Source organism: Schistocerca americana, chromosome 8 (genome assembly GCF_021461395.2).
Source record: "Schistocerca americana isolate TAMUIC-IGC-003095 chromosome 8, iqSchAmer2.1, whole genome shotgun sequence".
Classification (NCBI taxonomy): Eukaryota; Metazoa; Arthropoda; class Insecta; order Orthoptera; family Acrididae; genus Schistocerca; species Schistocerca americana.
Window position 1 is genome coordinate 217,585,907 of NC_060126.1, and position 13,897 is coordinate 217,599,803.

Here is a 13,897-nt window from a genome sequence, read left to right on the forward strand (position 1 = left end):
TGGAGAACACAGGATTGTTGACTAACGCAGCCACCCACTACAACTCTGACAGGTATGGGTATGCGCAAACCTTGCAGTTTGGGAGCGCTAGAAAAATTTCTCCGGGCAGATTCTGGTTGATTCTTACTACTTTTTGCTAACAACTACCAGCCAGCCTCCAAGTAGCCAGAAACGCTGTTTAAACGTGACGTTAGCTCTGCGCGTACCCGTGAGCCCACTGGCAGCTGCTTAAACGCACATATTATAATTGCTGGTAAGCGATACATCATTTCAGAGTCGGGGCTTTGCAGTAAGAATTCTGACTGCACGTTTGGAAACATTTAGACCCGCTGGTATGTGTGGGATGGATGTGCAAGTTTTCATTCTCTATTCATATGCATCTTTACGAACTGGAGTCCCTACAGTACGGTTATATCGATAGTACGTTGACTTCTCGATAACTAAAGCCAGGCATTTGTTTACTATGAACATGTAGTTCAACTTTGGTCGAAGTGAGTGTACCGGCGTTCAAATTTCAAGAAGTAGAAATTAGCAGACGACAGGTTAGTAGCGATCTTGGATCTCGTAATCGAGTTGTCTTAAAGAGAAGAAAAATTCGTAAACAGTGTTGTTTATACCGTATCGTTTAACGAGTATAAACAACGCTGTTGATAACCAATGATGTAAGCACTGTGTTGTTTATTACTTGGTAGTTTCTCCTTACTAAGCGAGTAATTCTTATGTTTTAATTGAAACAGTACGCGTCAAACAATGGCAACAAGCAATTCATTGGCTGCTGATTCTGTCACCGCTGACCAGGTGAAGTCGGTGAGTACTAATAGAGAATTATGATTCTTGTGTGAATAATTTTGGAGCGTGCAAGGTATTGCGACGCACGTTTTTTACTTTACATTTTTCTTAAATGAAACCAAAGTTTAATAACAGACATACAAATACGATGCAGTATGTGAATTATACACCAAAATGATCCAAAATAAATTTCAAAAAAATGCAGAGGCAAAAAATTGTTTTGTAAATTTCTCCATTTTATAACACTGGCTTTGGTGGCAACTTATTTAACGTTTTTCAAATAAGAATACATGCAGTTGTGTAAGTGTGAAGTCTGAGCATGACTAATCATGAATGGGCCTACCATGTTACTATATTCTAAACCATGAAATATGTGTATCACTGAGGTAAGACAAAAGAAATTGGAAGTTTTGTTGCAATCTAGTGAGCTGTAACAGTGGTTAATGCACTTCAATCGCACATGAAGGAGTAAGGTACATATCCTTTTCTGGCCATTCTGATTTAGCTTTTCCATGGTTTCTTGAAGTGAAGATGAATGTGGAGGTAATTCTTTAAAAGAGATGTAATCGATTTTCTCCACTGTCCTGTACTGGTCTGAGGATCTGCTGCTTCTCTCTAATGATCTTGTTGTCAGCTGGAGATTAAACTGTATTGTTCCTCCAGCCTTCCTTCATGTTAAGTTGCCTTAACACATGGATTATCATCCATACATGCCTTTGTGGCACAGTTTCTTGAGAACCATTATACCAATCAACTTAGCAGTGGACTGGGACAGCCTCTATTAAACAGTAGCAAATAATCACCATTAATCTTGTCATTAGTGTGCTTATGTTACTGAGAAAGTGCATTTGATGTATCCTGAACTGAAACACTATACATACACATCACATTATCCTTGTAAGATAAAAGAAAAGACTTGTTTCCCTTAGAGTTACAAAGCCATAGTGAGGTTACATGAACAAGTTTGATGTGAGCAGCATTACCGTGACTCGAAACTGGCAAGGATCACCTGTGCCAGGTAACTACCATGGTACATCATGAGTTGCATTGGAAAGATGCTAGAGTGCTTGGTTAATAGCTGTGTAATCTGGATCTTGGGAACATAAACATAACCAGCTGCTTCCAATGTGGATTTAGAAGGCTCATATCCTCTCTAGACTATCTAGCATTTCTAAATGCAACTGTATGAAACTCTTTCCTGCACAAGCATTTAATAGTGAATATTCTATTACATTCACCGAGCTTCCAACTCTACGTTGAGCATCCATGTTTTGCCTAAGTTACGTGACTGCGGTTGTTCTCATAACATCCCCATTTAGTGAGTCCCTTTATTGAAAATCGCTGTTTCACTGCTTTTTTGGGTATCAGCTCTCAAGAAAAATTCTCCTAGCAAAATAGTGTGTCTCGTGAGAGTGCCACATTGTTTTCTTTATTAATTTATTTATCACCTGTATTATCACATTCATTATATTGGACTTGTCAAAGTACAAAACACTGTAAAATATTATATATTTACATCATGTACAAAATTTTATCATTCATGTTAACACATCTTTATAGCAAAAACATTACTCTACTTAATCAGAGTATAAAATTATACATATACATGAAGGTAGAGTAAAAGCTAGCAAAACACTTTGGTTGATTTTACTAAAACTATTAAATACCAGTAGGCCTACTTTACTTAAATAGGCATAGGGTCATTGCACGTCAGTTCAACCAGGGGCTCCAGGTCACATAGTCTCAGATTTGACTGAAATTCAGTATACTAATTCTACCAGGTGTGGAACACTAGTGTACAAAGTATTAGTTTCCCCTGCCAATTAGTTCCAGAATTGTTGTTGTTGTTGTTGTGGTCTTCAGTCCTGAGACTGGTTTGATGCAGCTCTCCATGCTACTCTATCCTGTGCAAGCTTCTTCATCTCCCAGTACCTACAGCAACCTACATCCTTCTGAATCTGCGTAGTGTATTCATCTCTTCGTCTCCCTCTACGATTTTTACCCTCCACGCTGCCCTCCAATACTAAACTGGTGATCCCTTGATGCCTCATAACATGTCCTACCAACCGATCCCTTCTTCTAGTCAAGTTGTGCCACAAACTTCTCTTCTCCCCAATCCTATTCAATACTTCATTAGTTATGTGATCTACCCATCTAATCTTCAGCATTCTTCTGTAGCACCACATTTCGAAAGCTTCTATTCTCTTCTTCTCCAAACTATTTATTGTCCATGTTTCACTTCCATACATGGCTACACTCCATACAAATACTTTCAGAAACGACTTCCTGACACTTAAACATATACTCGATGTTAACAAATTTCTCTTCTTCAGAAATGCTTTTCTGGCCATTGCCAGTGTACATTTTATATCCTCTCTACTTCGACCATCATCAGTTATTTTGCTCCCCAAATAGCAAAACTCCTTTACTACTTTAAGTGTCTCAATTCCTAATCTAATTCCGTCAGCATCACCCGACTTAATTCAACTACATTCCATTATCCTTGTTTTGCTTTTGTTGATGTTCATCTTATATCCTCCTTTCAAGACACTATCCATTCCGTTCAACTGCTCTTCCAAGTCCTTTGCTGTCCCTGACAGAATTACAATGTCATCGGCGAACGTCAAAGTTTTTATTTCTTCTCCATGGATTTTAATACCTACTCCGAATTTTCTTTTGTTTCCTGCACTGCTTGCTCAATATAGAGATTGAATAACATCGGGGACAGGCTACAACCCTGTCTCACTCCCTTCCCAACCACTGCTTCCCTTTCATGTCCCTCAACTCTTATAACTGCCATCTGTTTTCTGTACAAATTGTAAATAGCTTTTCGCTCCCTGTATTTTACCCCTGCCACCTTCAGAATTTGAAAGAGAGTATTCCAGTCAACATTGTCAAAAGCTTTCTCTAAGTCTACAAATGCTAGGAATGTAGCTTTGCCTTTCCTTAATCTAGCTTCTAAGATAAGTCGTAGGGTCAGTATTGCCTCACGTGTTCCGATATTTCTACGGAATCCAAACTGATCTTCCCCGAGATCGGCTTCTACCAGTTTTTCCATTCGTCTGTATAGAATTTGTGTTAGTATTTTGCAGCCGTGTCTTATTGAACTGATAGTTCGGTAATTTTCACATATGTCAACACCTGCTTTCTTTTGGATTGGAATTATTATATTCTTCTTGAAGTCTGAGGGTATTTCACCTGTCTCATACATTTTGCTCACCAGATGGCAGAGTTTTGTCAGGACTGGCTCTCCCAAGGCCGTCAGTAGTTCTAATGGAATGTTGTCTACTCCCGGAGCGTTGTTGTGACTCAGGTCTTTCAGTGCTCTGTCAAACTCTTCACACAGTATCATATTTCCCATTTCATCTTCATCTACATCCTCTTCCATTTCCATAATATTGACCTCAAGTACATCGCCCTTGTATAGACCCTCTATATACACTTTCCACCTTTTTGCTTTCCCTTCTTTGATTAGAACTGGGTTTCCATCTGAGCTCTTGATATTCATACAAGTGGTTCTCTTTTCTCCAAAGGTCTCTTTTATTTTCCTGTAGGCAGTATCTATCTTACCCCTAGTGAGATAAGCCTCTACATCCTTACATTTGTCCTCTAGCCATCCCTGCTTAGCCATTTTGCACTTCCCTGTCGATCTCATTTTTGAGACGTTTGCATTCCATTTTGCCTGCTTCATTTACTGCATTTTTGTATTTTCTCCTTTCATTAGTTAAATTCAATATTTCTTCTGTTACCCAAGGATTTCTACTAGCCCTCATCTTTTTACCTACTTGATCCTCTGCTGCCTTCACCACTTCATCCCTCAAAGCTACCCATTCTTCTTCTACTGTATTTCTTTCCCCCATTCTTGCCAATTGTTCCCTTATGCTCTCCCTGAAAGTCTGTACAACCACTGGTTTAGTCAGTTTATCCAGGTCCCATCTCTGTAAATTCCCACCTTTTTGCAGTTTCTTCAGTTTTAATCTACAGTTCAGAACCAACAGATTGCGGTCAGAGTCCACTTCTGCCCCTGGAAACGTCTTACAATTTAAAACCTGGTTCCTAAATCTCTGTCTTACCATTATATAATCCATCTGAAACCTGTCAGTATCTCCAGGCTTCTTCCATGTATACAATCTTCTTTTGTGATTCTTGAACCAACGGTTAGCTATGATTAGGTTGTGCTCTGTGCAAAATTCCACCAGGCAGCTTCCTCTTTCATTTCTTACCCCCAATCCATATTCACCTACTATGTTTCCTTCTCTCCCTTTTCCTACTGACGAATTCCAGTCACCCATGACTATTAAATTTTCATCTCCCTTCACTATCTGAATAATCCTTTTATTTCATCATACATTTCTTCAATTTCTTCGTCATCTGCAGAGCTAGTAGGCATATAAACTTGTACTACTGTGGTAGGCGTGGGCTTCATATCTATCTTGGCCACAATAATGCGTTCCCCATGCTGTTTGTAGTAGCTTACCGACATTCCTATTTTCCTATTCATTATTAAACCTACTCCTGCATTACGCCTTATTTGATTTTGTGTAACCCTGTAGTCACCTGACCAGAAGTCTTGTTCCTCCTGCCACTGAACTTCACTAATTGCCACTATATCTAACTTTAACCTATCCATTTCCATTTTTAAATTTTCTAACCTACCTACCCAATTAAGGGATCTGACATTCCACGCTCCGATCCGTAGAACGCCAGTTTTCTTTCTCCTAATAACGACATCCTCTTGAGTAGTCCCCGCCCGGAGATCCGAATGGGTACTATTTTACCTTCGGACTGTTTTACCCAAGTGGACGCCATCATCATTTAACCATACAGTAAAGCTGCATGCCCTTGGGAAAAATTACGGCCGTTGTTTCCCCTTGCTTTCAGATGTTCGCAGTACCAGCACAGCAAGGCTGTTTTGGTTAGTGTTACAAGGCCAGATCAGTCAATCATCCAGACTGTTGCCCCTGCAACTGCTGAAAAGGCTGCTGCCCCTCTTCAGGAACCACACATTTGTCTGGCCTCTCAACAGATACCCCTCCGTTGTAGTTGCACCTACGGTGCGGCTATCTGTATCGCTGAGGCATACAAGCCTCCCCACCAGCGGCAAGGTCCATGGTTCATGGGGGGAGTTCCAGAATTATGACTTGTGAAGGAAGGTGGCGTGACCCGGAAATTGCAACCCGCATCTGGTAATCTATCTTCAGACCCAACTTCAGGTCTTAATAACTTTGGAACTATTCCACACAGTCCAGTGAAATTTTTACAACCCAGTAACATCCATTTAGAGAACACACTCCATGAATCAAAACACCAACAACATATTTATGAGGGAAAATAAAAAATTCCAAAATGTGATGAAAAATGTAATACATTAAAGGTACATATTGCAGGTGCCCCCTATGCCAAATATAATTCACTCAAAAAGGGTATAGGCTACATTTTTTTGTGGTAAGCTTAGTGTGGCCTAAACACACACAGAACTCATCATGCCCATATCAGTCACAAAAACATGCACACGAAAATACAAAAATTTGAAAAATTACCTGAAAAACATGGATTTTTGAAGTGTGGTAGCACAAAAGGGACAAGTGGTATCCAAGCCAAATTTCACACACTGCATAAGTAGACCATAATGATATCTCAAAATTTCAGCATGTTATTGCAAGACATTTGTGTACAATGGAAGTTGACAGATGTATTTAGTGATGTGGCCATTGTTCCACAACACAATTTTGTAAAAACTGTTCGTAAACTGTTCTGCCTCTTCTTATCCTCTCCCATAACTGTCTAATCACGAAGTAACAACATATAGACAGATTAACACAACCTATTGTTAATGTTTACTGCACCTTAACTGCTAAATACCAGTCAATCGTGCTTCGAACATAAGTTCTTACACACTTTAGCTACTGTACTCTGTATATTGACTGGCAAATTGTACTGTCTTCCTGACACCATGGTAGGAACTGGAACTGTCATAAGAATATGTTCAAAAGGAATCCAACGCCTGTCTGCCAAACGTGGCCAATGAAATGATCTTGCTGGTCCTGCTGGTGGCATGAAGTTCACAAATACATCACCTTCTGCTTCACAGCACTCTGCAACACATCCTAAGTACCATTTGTCATCATAAAAAGCAATAACATAGCAACCTGTTTGTATGTTGCTGCTTTTGCTTCTGAATCCTGAGTCAGACACACTGTGAAGACACATGTTGTGCATGAACCTATAGTTATAACTGGACAGTCTGCTCATCTGCACATTGTCAGTGTCCGCTGGTGAGAACTGATGATGGCTCCTTGTGCCTGCAACAGTTTTAACGTGTTCTAGTCTGCTTTTTAGCAACTCTTCTACCGATTTCACCTCATCTTTCTAAACATAGAATGATTGTATGCCAGAGATATTTTTCTGTACCCGGGTAAATAATTGAAGAGGTGTTAGAATGTGACATTCTGTAGGGTGCTGCAGACTAGATCGTGATGCCATGCAGTTAATGGTAGCACCAATACCATCACATACATTTTTACCATGACTTCTTGCGAAAAAATTCCATTCTGCGTGAATCTGAAAATCATGCATAAATTTTTGAGATTTTTACAGTTTTTGTACTGACTAGCTGCCCCATCACTGAAGTATTTCACAAAATGTATGTGAGGCAGCTTGTTTTTCACATACGCTGTTATGAAAATATAATGTTAGCAAGGGACTAAGACTAGATTGTTGCTAAGCGCCGACCCTCTTTAAAATGTTTTTGAACAATGTACAAAAATTTTAAAATGAAATGCAAAAATATGGGAATTAGAACAGGTGATGACACTCTGTTCTCCCTAAATTTCACTGATGATCAGGTCATTTTAGAGGAGGATCTATATTATGTTGCACCCCAGCAAGAAAAATGACAAAAAGTTGGAAAAACGGCAATTTTTAGTTTGGCGATGAAAAATGTGTGTGAAGTACCCCGACATGCACAAAACATGTAATGGAATTTACTCGCAATAGTACTTACTGGAAATATAAGGGAAGCTTGTACTATAACAGTATAAGTAATTCTTTAACTTGAGTTTTATCGAGTATCACATTGAGTTGTCACAGTTCTTGCCGGTGTGCAGTATGTTATGAAAGGTTTAAGAATAATATGAGCAGTAGGGTATGAAAATAGACTTCATAAAGACTGAATGCCTGGTTGTTGGAAGTATAGGAAAGGAGGTTTTATGGGTGATGTATCTACAGTAAAATGTAGAAGATCACATAAACAGTTAGGGACAATCGTTTAGAACAAGGGTAGAAGCAATGAGCAAATGAAGCACACCATAGGAAAGGAAAAAATGACAATTAAGCAGCTGCACTCCATTATTGGAATAAAAATACATAAACAATGTGAAAGTTAGGATATACAAAAGTATAGTTGAGAGCATTGCACTGTATGGTGCTGAACTGTGGGAACTCTCCAGGATCAATGAGAAGAAATTAAAGGCAAATGAAATGGAATTTTGGAGATGAAATTGTAAAGTATCAAGAAGAGAGAAAATAAGAAATGAAGTGCTATGAAGACAGACAGCAGTTACGAAAGATATCATACACACAATTGAAAACAAATACCTAGCACTGGACGAACATCTGAAATGAATCCAGTGGAAAGATGGGCTTCTAAAATATGGCACTGGAGACTTCCATGACACAGGAAAAGAGGAAGACCCCGGCTACATTGGAACAATCGAGTGAGGTGTATGGTGCAGGACAGAGCCATGTAAGAATAAGAATGGCAAGGTAGAAGGAGGAGGAAACTTGGATGCAAGATGCTGCATGGTATAGAAAACTTGCAGAATGAAGATTTTTCAGCTATATGTGAAATTCAGCTGCTGGCTTCAGATTTATCATTTACAATGACTTATTTTTTAACAAACACAGTAGACTTTTTTGAGACAAATGAACTGAAAAACTGGATATACACTTGGGCAAAGATTTTATATGAAAATGCATCAGGAAGCTATGAGTTGCTGGTGGTGGCGATCATGTGTATGTTTGTGAGGTGTACTTGTATGTGTGAATGAATGGTTGTGTGTTTCCTTTTCTGATGATGGCTTTGGCTGTAAGCTAATGGGTAAGTAGCAATCTATTTTTTCCTTATATTGTTGTAAGCCACAAACTAGCCCGTTGTGCACAATTCTGCCAGTAGCCAAAGTGAAATATCTGTAAAAGGAACAATGCAAGTAGGAGACTATACAAAAGAGTCACACATGTGATCAAATCCAGTTAGATGCTAATTTTACAGAGACAAAAGCAAAGTGACAAGCTTATGGGGGAGGTAGATGTCTTCCAAAGTTTCTGCCCATCTCCAGCAGCAGCAGCAGTGACACTTTCAGTATCAAGGAAATGCTTGTAGCACTGAAGAAGTTCCCATCTCTTCCCATGTGCCCTCTGAAATCTCTGACTGCAGCCTGGACAATAGACTCAATTTTTAATTTACTATCAGTTTTTCATCTCCTTACAATGATAAATATTAGAGAGAGAGAGACCAGATAATAAAGGAATCTTTCAACATTTATGTATTCTGTTTTTTCAGTCAGTAAAACAAGCAGGTATTACCCATTATTGTTTGATTATATGACTGCTACGCAATTAGTGGAAACAGTCACATGCATTAAATATCTGGAAATAGGTGTACAGAGATATTTATTAAAATGAATGACCAGGTAAAACTAATTGTAGAAAAGGCAGGTGCCAGACAGATTAATTTTGAAGAATCATCAGAAAATGTAGTCTATTCACAAAGGACATATCTTTAAAAAAAACTGTTGTTCACCCTATACGTGAGTAGTGATCCTCAGTCTAGGACCATTACCAGATAAGGTGGACAGAGGAAATATATAAGATTCAAAGAGCAGCGCATTTTATCAAGAGTTAACTTAGTAACCTCAAAAGTGTCTAAGAGATGCTCATTAGAGTGCCTGTTAAATGTCGCTTCTAAAAGGCTTTGCTAATTTATCTTGGGATTCTCTCTGATTTTGTTCCCATTCCATGTAAAAGCTGTGCGAAATGTGGGCTGAGTAGGATAAGGGAAAAAGGTGTCATCATCATCATCAATTAAGTTTGCAGTGGGCATAGATGGTTCACTGAGATTGGACAGTGTATTAATGGAATTGTGTCACCTGGTCTATGGTCGTGTCCAGATAAGCTGTCATTCAGACGAACGGCTGCTCAAAACATTCTCCGTGCCATGGACACAGGCCAGTCTGACCAATTCTGTGCTTTGGGGGACATTCACATGAGTTTCGATAGGGTCTGTGGTAGTAATTAAGACACCATGGCAGATTTGGATTATGATCATTATTGGAGACCATGTGCATCTCTTAATGCTTGATGTGTTCCCCAGCTACAGTGGCATCTCCAAGCTGGAGAACTGTGTGTTTCACAGAAGCAGAATGCTGCTACAGTATTTTGAGTAGCATGGCATTGAACTTAAATTGATATCTTGGCTACCAAATTCGCTTAATGTGAATGTGATTGAATACATTTTGAGTACTTGAGCTAGACCGACAAACTGCTGGGGTGGATTCCTGATTGAAAGTGGAGGAGAAAAGGTCCTGTGATCATGTATCTGGAAATGGACGATGTGTGTGCAAGAGATGTTCAAAGTGGCCTCCATGGGATTGCAGGTGATAGGGATAGCAGTAGGTGTCATGCAGGATACATGTAATTGTACTTTGGCTTGCAATATGTGGCAGGCCACTTACCTGGAGCTTGTACTAGGATTCGTCTAAATATCTTGTAGAACCTGGTCCTACAAATGTGGTGTATGCACAGTCCTGTGCCTCTCTGCATGTTCATCTGTCTGAAAGGACCACTGAGCACGCAAATGCCCAAAAAGTGCTTGAAATGTTGTGTGATGTGGTTAGTGTCTGTGAGGGTACTTGTTCTGGTAAAGCAGAGTTCCCTCCCGACCATTTCCTTCTCCTTGTCTGTACACAAACACCATCTCGACTTGTTCCCAAGATGAATACGCAACTGTTTTGCTACTTATTGTAACCCACGGCACATGCTCAGACGAGCTGTCATTCATCAGCACTATCTACTGTAGCAGTAATGCATTTCCATACATATGTTCCTAGGACCTATTTTCCTTCATTTCCAGTCATGAATTCGCCCTGCAGTTTGTCAGTTTTATTAAGTTCACCCTGTATACATCAAAACATTATTCTGTCCTTCTGTGAGACCAAAGGACCATATTTGAATAATTTCAGTCTTTTTTCAAAACTTGAAAAATATGTGTTAATTGTGATCTCTCTCATGAGATTTTTGAAAAACTGAAATTAATTATGGTGCATGGCTCTTATTCTATCACCTTGGCTGTCTTTGATTGTAATTTGTCTTCTGAATCAGAAATCAAAGTGGTCATTGCAGTGAATCATGCTTCCAACAAAAATATTGAAAACCTTAAATAGGAATTGATCAAATCCCAGAAATTATCAGTAATCTGACTGAACTGCTTGTTTCTCATAAAATAAGTATATTGTTTTTCAGGGTTAACTTGTGTTCTTTAAGACAGAGCCACCACACTGGAATGAAAATAGAGATTTCATTAATACTTTACGCCTAGTTATTAAACTGAAAGTTGTAAATTTTCCGCTAGGTAAGGTTGCAAACTCACGGACTACTACAAATAATTTACATAAAATGTAGCATATGCCTCAGGTTGTGAGAATTTTTCAGGGAATAAAAACAAAAAACTTTATCTAAGAATAAGAATTTCTAAAGAAAAATGTGTTTGTATCACAAATGTTGTAAATAGTAGCTTTGGTAGTTGTATAGTACAGCAGTATGAACAATTAAGTTGAAATGTATTGGCTAGCCATCTATTTCTAAATAATATTTTTATACAAAAAGTAAATTATATTTTATATGACTTTTTTGTTTTTTCTTAATATAGAGACAGAGGAGCACACTTTCCCTTTTCCTATTGAGCCTAAGTTACATGCATCTTTCCTATTTTATTCTGTGTTTTTATATGTAACTGAACTGGGGTATAGCACACAGGTAACAATCAAATTTGGAATGTAGTAGCCACCCTAATGCTCATCCAGACCAGTGGCAGATGTTATAAAAGAGGAGTTATGCATCACTATGTATTTTACTGTTAAAATTTCAAGAGCATATATTGCTAGAAGAATTTAAAATACACACACACACACACACACACACACACACACACACAGTCAAGGTAAAATTATATAGATTAGAGATCATGCAATGACTTTTGTTCCCATACACAGTTAGCAACTGGAACAAAAGAGAGGTAATGACAATGGTACATGAAGTACTCTGTGCCACACACACTGTAAGTTGGCTTGTGGAGTATTTTATGTAAAGAAATGAGTTATAAACCTGCATAAATTTTTAGTAGTGACTATGTTTAGTGCATTTACTAACACAACATAAATAAATGCAGCATACTGATGTTTACTGTTGTAATAATACTAATAACTGTGATTGTTATTTTCTAGTTCAGGGACTTTCTGCTGTCTTACAACAAGCTGTCAGAGATGTGTTTCATGGCATGTGCTTGGGACTTCACAACTCGAAAAGTTAAGAATCAAGAAGTAAGTCATATGTTAGTATTTGTTTGAGACAATAAGACAACAAAACAAGCAAATCATAGGGAATGTATGAAAATAGTTCCATGTCAATGTGTATACTCCACTAGTCATTTTACAGTCCATGGCAGAGGGTATTTCGTGTCATTACTAATTATTATCTAACTTACAAATGAAGTGTATAAAAAATGAATATCAGTAGCCTTGCATTTGCACCATAATCTTTCGTCTTCTTTGCTACATATTTCATTTATTCATTAAATTTTATATTGCTTTTTAGTATTTCCCCTTGATATATGTATAACTGTACACCGATAAGCCAAAACATAATGACCGCTGTCCACCACGATGCAGGATGCTCCATGGTGGCGTTGCAGACATGACACGGTATCAAAAGTACTTAAGTGGATAAAACATGAGTGAGGGATCACCCTAGCAAAGGTATGGGCTGCAAATGGGAAATTCATTGAGATAAGCTACTTTGACAAAGGGCAGATTATTATTACACAGAGCCTGTGAATGAGTATCTCGAAAAGAGGGAAGCGGATCAAATGTTTATGTGCTACTGTTGTGAGCATCTACGGAAAGAGGTGGGCGGACAGTGAAACTACCACAAGACACTAAATGTTTGGATGTCCATGACTTGTCACAGAATGTGGGGTTCAGAGGCTTGTCTGCTCTGTTAAGTAGAATAGATGGTGATCTGTGGCATCTCTACCAAAAGACAACAGTGCTGGTGCACGCACAAGTGTTTTGGAGCATACCATTCATCATGAGTTGCTGAACGTGGAGCTCTGTAGCATACCACTCCTACATGTTCACATTTTGACGCAGCGACATTGTCAGTTACGATTACGGGACTCGACCGTCTACCAATGGAAATGTGTCAGCTCTTTGAGTGAACCACGTTTTTGCTACACTAGGCTGATGGTGTTTTCCACAAATGCAATCATTGAGGCGAATGGCATCTCGAAACATGCAGCGCACCATATGCCAGCTGGTGGATGCAATATTATGCTATGAGTGACATTCTCCTGCACTTGCTTAGATCCTGTTGTATTAATTGAAGACATGCTGACAGCTGCAAACCACGTGCACCCCATCGTGCTTGATGTATTTCTCGACAGTCGTGTCATCTGGAAGCAGGATAGTTGTCTGTGTCTCAGAGCCAGAACCATGCATTATAGTGAACTCATGTTGATGTCTCCATGACCAAATTCACCTGATGTAAATCCTATGGAACCCATCTGGGTCACTATCAGGCGCCATCACTGGCTGTGCAAATCAGTGGCCAGTTATTTATGCGAATTACATGAGCTGTGCATAGACATCTAATGCCACATACCTCCATAAACCTACCAATAAACTGTTGGATCCCTGATAAGCAGAATCAATAATGTACTTAGTTCTAAGATGGACAAACAAGGTCTTAATGAGGTGGTTGTAATTTTTTGGCTCATCGATGTATACAAAGACAATAATTTTACTGTGCCTTTAATGCCACATACCTTCACAAACCT

At 38.9% G+C, this 13,897-nt stretch overlaps 1 protein-coding gene across 1 annotated transcript in view; it reads left to right on the top strand.

Annotated features, from left to right (window-relative positions):
- Positions 1 to 406: 406 nt before the first annotated feature.
- Positions 407 to 13,897, top strand: part of LOC124545203 (mitochondrial import inner membrane translocase subunit Tim9) — a 39,300-nt gene continuing 25,809 nt past the window's right edge. Inside the window, exons 1-3 of the mRNA XM_047124070.1 lie at positions 407 to 542; positions 738 to 807; positions 12,288 to 12,383. Of these exons, the coding sequence (XP_046980026.1) occupies positions 751 to 807; positions 12,288 to 12,383 (153 nt within the window). The 5' untranslated portion in view covers positions 407 to 542; positions 738 to 750. The remainder of the gene's footprint in view (positions 543 to 737; positions 808 to 12,287; positions 12,384 to 13,897) is intronic.